At 37.7% G+C, this 10,016-nt stretch overlaps 1 protein-coding gene across 2 annotated transcripts; it reads left to right on the forward strand.

Annotated features, from left to right (window-relative positions):
* The first annotated feature begins 2,620 nt into the window (after positions 1-2,620).
* Positions 2,621-8,131, forward strand: LOC135521078 (protein odd-skipped-related 2). Of its 2 annotated transcripts, none has more exons than XM_064947017.1 (4): positions 2,621-2,975; positions 5,572-6,283; positions 6,714-6,813; positions 7,275-8,131. In XM_064947017.1, the coding sequence occupies exons 2-4, from the start codon at positions 5,631-5,633 to the stop codon at positions 7,455-7,457; spliced, it is 936 nt and encodes a 311-aa protein (XP_064803089.1). In that variant the 5' UTR covers positions 2,621-2,975; positions 5,572-5,630; the 3' UTR covers positions 7,458-8,131. The 2 variants fall into 2 exon arrangements, with proteins under 2 accessions (XP_064803089.1, XP_064803090.1); XM_064947018.1 differs by having other exon boundaries at positions 2,624-2,975; positions 7,357-8,131.
* The last annotated feature ends 1,885 nt before the right edge of the window (positions 8,132-10,016 follow it).

Consider the following 10,016-nt stretch of genomic DNA (forward strand, 5'->3'; position numbering starts at 1 on the left):
ATATCAGTTGAAAATTGGTGAATGATTGTTAGTAATAATAAATTGTCACACAGTATTTTATTTTTATTTTTTTTTCATCAGAAACAAATGTGTCCTTTCTAAAGGACAAGTCTTACGCAATTTGCTCAAATCATTTTTTAAATTGTATTATTAAAAGTGTTGTCGTTTGTTAGACCTATAATCAAAAGTGTGGTATCGTTTCCACTAGCCTTTTTTTCAACTTGAAAACAATGTAACATTCAGAGATATGAAACTGAATATGAAAACCACACATTTGCAAGCACGTCACTACAGCATGAATGGAGCAGGATTTTGTTTTAAATTAAATTCTGCAGATCAACGACAAAAATAAAAAACGGCACCTGAGCTCTTAGACCTACTAAAACCAAATAGGTCAACAAAATGCCCAACTAGACTAAAGATCCCCATCTCTGTCAAGGAGACCAGGTTGACCTGTGAACCCATCCTCTCCATTTGATTATTAACCCAAAGCGGTTGGTTTGTTCATTAGTTCCATTTGCCCAACGCGCTTGTCTCGTTGTGTCTGGGTCTAAAGCCAGAACACAAGCGGGTCCACCGCAGTGTCTATATGATCCAGGTCCTCTCTCGCTCTCTCTCTGAGTGATCTGTTTCCTATTGTTCCTTTATTGATTTTTCAGGTAAACGACTGTTGTTTTAAACAAATATTCAGAGTCTTAATTGTAGTCAGAGCGTCAACACTTAAATAGAAATTGGAATTTCAAAAATGTAGGCTAGATTTTCTCAACGGGGTAAAAAAAAAAGTTGCCTCCCGCGCATAAACCTATAGATTCACTAATTTCAACAAATGTTGTTTACAATGATCGTCTGTTGTTGTTTTTTTACTGTATAACAATTGCATTAGTCCACTGAAGATAGATCGCCTAGGCCTTAGTCCATTACATTAATGAAACGTTGAATAGAAGGTCGGGCCAATGAGCAGTGAACGACGTCACTCATTTACTCCGTCGTGTCTGTCATGCACCAATAGGCGTCGCTGCAGACCTGTAATTCTGCTCGACGCCATTTGCGTGCTCTGAGGCTGCAGCTGTAGTTTGCTGTGGTACTCGTCATTGTCCTGTTGTAGCTACAGTCATATTGAGGGATGCAGCAACACGTTACACATACAATGAGCCCCTCGTTCAATTGATACAAAAATATGTCATAATTTAACTAAAACATGTTTGTAAATGAATTGAAGAGAAATGATTAACCTTTCACCATTCATTCCCCTGTAGGATGTATAATGTCTATTCGACCTACATAATCATTGTAGCATTATATGTTGCATGTTGTGGAATATCTCAAAGCCATTTATCGTCTAACTTTTTGCCATTTTACTGACACTTTTTTTCATCAACCTATTAGTGAATGATCATCAAATGACTGAGAATTCATATTCAAAACTTGATTAGACCACCTGCACCAACGGCATTTGTAAGGTGTAAAGAGAGAAATCAACTGATCGGATACATCACGTGGGAATTGTTCGATAAACAGATCTACATATCAAAGACAGAATGTTCGATACTGACTTAATTCAAACACATTTGTCTTATCATGAAATGTGAAAATCATTATTTGTGGCCAGAGAGCCGCGCGTCTTAGACTCGTTCCAGTTGTTTAATTAATGTCAGCTTTCTGTGTATGAGAACATGATGTAGTTCTTTCTACAACTAAACTAAATGAGACCAAACATACAACTCGGCCTGTCTCATTTAGGTTAGAGAATTATTTTGGAAGTAGATGGTAGATTAATTATTATCTATAGTCTATATGTTATTAACAGTGTCGTTTTTTTTTTTGTTGTAGAAAATAAAATCCATCGGAAAGGATCTTAGATTTTAATGTAAATAGACGCGCATATAATATTTCTAAAAATGGTCCTAATTTAAATAGATAAGACACTATTCGGTGTTGATAGAATGTAATGGTCGCTACAACCTACTGTTTGACATTAACAGAATACTATAAAGGCTTGTGGTGGAGGTGTTGGAGGGTAACAGTTGTTTATGTTGACTCTCACATGTTATTCAGAAGTCGTTGTGTTTAGCGGGTTATTCTGTTCTATTCTGAGCTAATAGGACAGATGTGGAGGGGAAGAGAAAACACAACAGTCATTGAAACACATTGAAAACAGCAGAGTAACGATTTTCTTTGTAATTTCTGTTCTCCGCCGCTGTTTTTGGGGAAGTTTTGTTCGTGCTTTACAGCTCCCAATACATAACCTTTACCACAATTAAATACAACGATTTATTGTGGTGGCTCATACATGTGCCCTCTATTTACGCAATACGCATGGTTTCTAAACTCTTCATATTAAATCACGTTTCAAATAACCTAAAAAAAAGCGTTCATTGGTTGGAAAATGGATCATGTTTGTCCCTCTTGTTATTTATGTGTTTCCCAAGGAAATGTAACCATTTCCAACAACGAAAAAGCTGTAGTCGATCTGTGTGTGAAGTGTCAGACGCAGGTTGCGGTGAGCTGTGCTCGGTCCCTAGTTGCTATCCAAACACAAATAAACAGAAAAGAACGTTGGAGTTGATCAGTACGAGAAGGCGTGGCGGAGGGCGGGCTGAGCACGCCGAGTGCCCGGAGTCCTGAAAAGTGAAGGGACTTGTGCTCTTCAAGCCCACTACAGCCCAACTCCGAACCGAGCAGAAACAGAGCAGAGTACGGGTCTCCTGCGCCTGGCGTCGCTTGAACTCTATATAGTGATCGTAACTTTTTTTCCCCTCCCGAGGTCTTCTTTGCCCCACTGTGCGCAAAGTATTACGAGTCGCAACAGATCTGGTTCTGCGACGGTATGGCGATGAGATTTACATGGACGAAGTTGGAAAACTTTTGTTGACGTTAAAGTGGAGTTTTGTCGCCTCTCTTATTAAAGGCATTGTGGATTATTGAAACACAGCAGAACTAACTGCGGAGTGACCTTTGGCGTCTGTTTATTGGGGGTAAGATTATGTTTCCATGATAGTTGCTCTTTAATAGATTACATTACACTTGTGTTGAAACAGGTAGTGATAGATAGTTCATGACAATGAGATCCCGAGTAGCCTACTAATTGATCGTTCAAACGAGTCCATGCTGTCAGAATATACATATTTAACAGTGTAAAGTTACGTGTCAAAATACAAAGACTACAGTAATATATAGAATCTCAGGGATCATCAACTAGATTTAGCCGCGGGACGATTTGCTCTTGAGGGGATGGTCAGCGGGCCGAAACATAATTACAAACCATTTGTAGACTGCAAATTGACCGCAAGAACCACAAACGGATATAATATTTGACTAAAACATAATCATTTCAAACCTTGCTTACGTTTATATAAGGCCACATATATATTCATAATCTGCGTGGGAATACTTTGGAACATATTTCCAAAATTAAAATCACTCGGAGCTGATTTGCTGTTGGTTTTTTAAAAAGTATTTCATGTCAAACAATAAAAAACAAAATAAAATAAGTGAATAAATAAATAGATTGGTGTAACAAATAAAATCCCCGTGTCGCCAGTTGGGTAGCCCAGGCCTATACGGCACAACATACATGGCGCGTCATTCAACTATTACGCAAAGGCTATAGGTTATTGTACAACTACACATGTCCTTATCGACATGCATGCTGACCGGAAGTTTTGTTGCAGCTGCCCATTTCTGACAAATATCCACCTCACCATGACTTTTAAGACAAACTGTTTATGCCCTTTCATCTCATTGGCCAGTAAAGAGTTGTCCTGTGCCTGAGAACAAGGACCCAACTCTGCCCTTTCTCTGTCCAGGTGTGAACGTATAGCCAGCTATATAGGTTACACACAGTAGCCTGTTTTATGCAAGTCAATCATCTGTCAATTAATAACCTAGCATTTACTCACTGACTTTAACCCGTGTTAGAATCAATCATTCCATTGACTAAAGTTTAAACTAACGTGGGAAAACAGTTTATATTTGGGTAAAATTAGATTATTATGGATGAGTCGTACTTTTCAGACGAATGCTCAGCGAGGGTTGTCAGTTCTCGCTGGTTTGTATGCGCAGTGGTATGCTGCTACAGTAATTTATAGAAACGTGAAACTCAAAAGCACTATCAACACCTCAAAAACCACACTGCACCCAAAACGGTAGCTGTAAATGGGACGCTCTAAGTATATATTTATAAATATATTAAATTCATGTTTACACACAGTCTAAAGTTTTTGCATTTTACGCAAGAAGGTGAACATTTTAAATTGTTTTGAGAAGAACACTATTTATTTACACCTCAAACCCCCACACGGTCTAAACAAGTGTCGTGTGTGGAGAGAGTGACACGGTGGGCTCGTTCGTGGGTTTGGAAAGCATTACTTTACAACTTGGTGTCATTACACCACTTGGTGCATGTAACCCTCAGTCATTTAACAGCCCCATAATATTACCATACAGTTCTCATAACCTCACACCATATAGCACGTCTCGCCGATGTACAAGAGTATTTACAAAGGATGTACCGCAAATAAAGTATTTCTCTGACGTTGCAAAATTGTGATTATAGGTTACAACAACATTCTATAATCGGTCTTGGGACGTAATTTACAACAAAAAATATAAATCTAGTTTGTAGGCCCATATACGCTTTTGTTTTCAGAGATAAACATCGCTCAAGGCCTTAAACATGACTCCAATAGCCTAGAAATGGATTTTACAATAAAAAGAAAATGGGGGTAAAGTTGATTTTAGGAGATAAGCAAACCCCTTTTATATGTTGTTCTCTATATCGACAACGTGTGGCAAGATTACAAACTTCCACGTCTGTTGACGTAATAATAAATTTAATTAGGCCCTGTGTGTTGTTACACCGGGCATTGGCGAATATAATGGCAGCATTAAAGCAATGAGTTGTTTTAATGTATCGTGGAACATTTAATTGGGAGTGACAGCATGCACAGTCGAGCGCATCGAAAACAAAACGTCTCCAACTTTTTTTTACCATTTTTGGATGCATAACATATATTTATGTTATTAGAAGGAATAACCATGTGCTCTAGAAAAAAAAATGAACGAAATGTATTTTTCACCAGCCAAACATTCAATTTGCAGTACCCACGTCTTTTTTACACGTTGTGCGCGCACACAAAAAAATAAGATATAACTTGAACGCTCTCAACATGTCTCTAGAACAAAAATACTTTATAACCAAATAGGAATCGGTTCGCCTTTAGACGGTGTGCAAATCGTACATCTTGCAGCAGATTAGTCACTGTCCTTGATTTCCACAATGGAAGGGAAGTATTAAAACACCTAATAATGTGATATAATCCGATATCAGCCCTTATTAAGGCCATTCTCAAGACGGTTGTAAATTAATTAAATGTCGACTAAGGTCAAACGGTTGGAAAGGCTCTAACGGAAAACTAATTGCAGCATTGTGCAAAATGCACAGAAATAGTTAGTCATTAACTCTATGCTTGTTTTTACTGTTTACTTGCAGTATTTTCTAGATCTATATTGTGTCATATTGTGGGTTGATGATGAACTCATATTCATTTGTATTGTTCATGTCTCCAACAGGACCTTCAACGTGGTAGAGTTGTGCCGAGGCCTTAACCGTGAAGCCTTTCGCCGCCGAGATGGGGAGCAAAGCCCTGCCCGCTCCGATCCCTCTCCACCCGTCTCTCCAGCTCACCAACTACTCCTTCCTGCAGGCGGTCAACGCCTTCCCGGCCGCGGTCGACCAGCTCCAGGGACTGTACGGCCTTAGCGCGGTGCAGACCATGCACATGAACCACTGGACACTAGGCTATCCGCACATGCAGGGATTGAGGTCGACTATCACAGAGATGGCTGCCGCTCAGGGCTTAATGGATCCCCGGTTTACCTTCACGGGGCTACCGTTCGCCGCACACCTCTTCCACCCCAAACAGGGCATTACTCACTTTATCCCCGGGCTGCACAAGGACCGACCACCACGCTTTGACTTTGCCAACCTGGCGATAGCTGCCACCCAGGAGGACCCGCCGAAGGCTGGGGATCTTTCAAAGTTGACAGCGGGGCTCGGAAGCGCGATATCTGAGTTCAACAAACTGTCGCCTGATAGAAAACCCACCCGGGGAAGGCTTCCGTCAAAAACGAAAAAGGAATTTATTTGCAAGTTCTGTGGCAGGCATTTCACCAAGTCATACAATCTTCTGATCCACGAGAGGACTCACACAGACGAGCGTCCTTATACCTGTGACATCTGCCACAAGGCCTTCCGAAGACAAGACCACCTGAGAGACCACAGGTAAGAAGCAGTGCTCTGAATGTCTGGGATGATATTGCTGTTGTTGTTGTTTTTTAAGGAAAAAAAACCGCTTTGATAGTGGTGTGTACGGAAGAGCGTCATGTCATGTTATGATCGCGTTTTATTCATATTCATTTGACTTTGTTCACAATTCCAACATTGTAACGCACTGAATATTTTTTTTTTTTACATATGTAGGTATTTTTTTGTAATAACTATGTTGCGTGCACTGTGTAGCGTACGACTAGTCCATATTCCGAGAGGGCGCTAAAGCCCTTTTACGCACCAGAACACAGATCAAGTCGCACTACTGACAGCAGGCACTTCTCAGCATGACTCAACCGCCTTGGAAAAGGCCACAAAGAAGAAATGCAGTTATATGAAAGGTGTTCCGTTCTCACCGCGTCTCCTCTTGTCTTCTCATTTCCAGATACATCCACTCCAAGGAAAAGCCCTTCAAATGTCAAGAATGTGGGAAAGGATTTTGTCAGTCTCGAACTTTAGCCGTTCATAAAACATTACATATGCAGGTGAGTCTTCCATCCAAACCTATATCATCTGCCATCATAACACCAGATGTATTAACACAATGTGATACCAATCACCATGTATGTGATTCAGCCAACTATATGAGGCACGAGCTCACATATCTGTGTTCTCATGTTATTACACGCGCCATGTCTTTAATTAATGCAGATCAAAGTTGGCATCTTTTCTAAAACCTAAAAAAAACATATACTTATTTGGATTGCCTGTATGGATAGTGATTGTGTCTCGACTATATTTGGCATGTATGGCAATAACTGAATGATTATGATAAGCAGTTTAAAGAAATATAGGCTCGAGCTACAGCCGTTCATTTTGTTAGGAGCACAGCTTACTTTCAGCACCATGTCAATAACTGATTGAAGAGTCATATTATAATACAATACATCTATTTATCTAAATAAACGAAAGGGAATAATCCTTTGCTTGCTTTAAATCTAAACAGGAATCTCCACACAAATGCCCCACATGCGGAAGAACCTTTAATCAAAGAAGTAACCTGAAAACTCACCTTCTCACCCATACAGACATCAAGCCCTACAGCTGTGACCGCTGCGGAAAGGTGTTTCGGCGCAACTGTGACTTGCGACGGCACAGTTTGACGCACACTCCTCATCAGGACTACTAGCCAATCTGAGAAGGCTGATGAACAGCCAAAACAAACAAACAAACAGACAAACAAAACGGACGTTATTAACAGAGGAGACAACAACATCGACGAACGTTTTCGTTTTCTTCCATTGAAAGAATATAACAAACTGAACCGTGGACAAGCAATGTTACAATGGAGTGATGAACAGTACTGCGTGTCAAGTGAAGGAGCCCAGACAGAGACAGACCGCTCTTCCTGCCTCTTCTACCTGTAGAGACAGACCGCTCTTCCTGCCTCTTCTACCTGTAGAGACAGACCGCTCTTCCTGCTTCTTCTACTTGTAAATATCAAGATTTTTGGAGCCCATGTAAATCATGTATTTTTTTGTTGTTGTCCTTGAATTAAAACGTTGTTTAAAAAAACAACAACCCTAATGTTTAAAGTATGTTAAATTGTATTTTAGAAATAAAGCAAGTTAAATATTCCCATTGGTAAAAAATAAATAACTGTATTTTGTTTTATTAAATTGTTCTTTGCTGCGTAAAAAGGGAAACGTATTAGTCATGAAGTGGTGGAATGAAAAGAGAGTATAGATCCACCACCTTATCGTCTTCAACACAAAAACATACTTCATTGTGTACAAAAGGCTGACAACTTGTTATTGTAACACGCTTTCTGATTGGAAATAAAGGAGGGATGATGTATCTTTATAGTAGAATATAAAACACGAGCTGCTGCACAACCCAGAAAAAATATATTTTGTGTGGCGCTGACTAACGGGCGAATAAACGATAAGCTATAAAACAAATAAAGAGTCACACGCTCCATCTATACACTCCTAGTAATGTATTGTAGTAACTCACACGCTCCATCTATAAACTCCTAGTAATGTATTGTAGTAACTCACACGCTCCATCTATAAACTCCTAGTAATGTATTGTAGTAACTCACACGCTCCATCTATAAACTCCAAGTAATGTATTGTAGTAACTCACACGCTCCATCTATAAACTCCAAGTAATGTATTGTAGTAACTCACACGCTCCATCTATAAACTCCTAGTAATGTATTGTAGTAACTCACACGCTCCATCTATACACTCCTAGTAATGTATTGTAGTAACCTATAATGAAGAAAATAACATTGCATAAATACAACTATCTTGGCCTAAGCAACATGTAGACCTATTTGAGAATGACTCTGAGTATTACTACAGTAGTATTATTACAGTAGTATAATTACAGCAGTATTATCACAGTAGTAGTATTACAGTAGTATTATCACAGTAGTAGTATTACAGTAGTATTATTACAGCAGTATTACTACAGTAGTATTATTACAGTAGTAGTATTACAGTAGTATTATTATAGTAGTATTACTACAGTGGTAGTATCACATTAGTAGTATTACAGTAGTATTATTACAGCAGTATTATCACAGTAGTATTATTACAGTAGTATTACTACAGTAGTATTACTACAGTGGTATTATCACATTAGTAGTATTACAGTAGTATTATTATTGGTGTTACTATCATGGTGTTAGTATTACTACAGTAGTATTACTACAGCAGTATTATCACAGTAGTAGTATTACAGTAGTATTATTACAGTAGTATTACTACAGTAGTATTATTACATTAGTAGTATTACAGTAGTATTACTACAGTAGTATTATTACAGTAGTATTGCTACAGTAGTATTATTTCAGTAGTATCATTACAGTAGTATTATCACAGTAGTATTACTACAGTAGTATTACTACAGTGGTATTATTCCAATAGTATTATTACAGTAGTAGTATTACAGTAGTATTACTACAGTAGTAGTATTACAGTAGTATTATTACAGTGGTATTATTCCAATAGTATTATTACAGTAGTATTATTACAGTAGTATTACCACAATAGTATAATTATAGTATTATTATTACAGTAGTATTACTACAGTAGTATTTTTACAGTAGTAGTATTACAGTAGTATTATTATAGTAGTGGTATTATTGTTGGTGTTACTATCATGTCATTAGTATTACTATATTACAGTAGTATTATTACAGTGGTAGTATTACAGTAGTATTACTACAGTAGTAGTATTACAGTAGTATTACTACAGTAGTAGTATTACAGTAGTAGTATTACAGTGGTATTACTATAATAGTATTATTACATTAGTAGTATTACAGTAGTATTACTACAGTAGTAGTATTACAGTAGTAGTATTACAGTGGTATTACTATAATAGTATTATTACATTAGTAGTATTACAGTAGTATTATTACAGCAGTAGTATTACAGTAGTAGTATTACAGTAGTATTACTACAGTAGTAGTATTACAGTAGTATTACTACAGTAGTATTATTACAGTAGTAGTATTACAGTGGTATTACTATAATAGTATTATTACATTAGTAGTATTACAGTAGTATTACTACAGTAGTAGTATTACAGTAGTAGTATTACAGTGGTATTACTATAATAGTATTATTACATTAGTAGTATTACAGTAGTATTATTACAGCAGTAGTATTACAGCAGTAGTATTACAGTAGTAGTATTACAGCAGTAGTATTACAGTAGTAGTATTACAGTAGTA

Source organism: Oncorhynchus masou, chromosome 29 (genome assembly GCF_036934945.1).
Source record: "Oncorhynchus masou masou isolate Uvic2021 chromosome 29, UVic_Omas_1.1, whole genome shotgun sequence".
Lineage (NCBI taxonomy): Eukaryota > Metazoa > Chordata > Actinopteri > Salmoniformes > Salmonidae > Oncorhynchus > Oncorhynchus masou.

What these genes read in the sequence shown, in the direction of transcription:
- LOC135521078 (XM_064947017.1), top strand. Translation starts at nt 5,631, where the DNA reads ATGGGGAGCAAAGCCCTGCCCGCTCCGATCCCTCTCCACCCGTCTCTC. An exon ending in GACCACCTGAGAGACCACAG is followed by an intron (nt 6,284 to 6,713) that starts GTAAGAAGCAGT and finishes TCTCATTTCCAG; the next exon opens with ATACATCCACTCCAAGGAAA. An exon ending in ATAAAACATTACATATGCAG is followed by an intron (nt 6,814 to 7,274) that starts GTGAGTCTTCCA and finishes AAATCTAAACAG; the next exon opens with GAATCTCCACACAAATGCCC.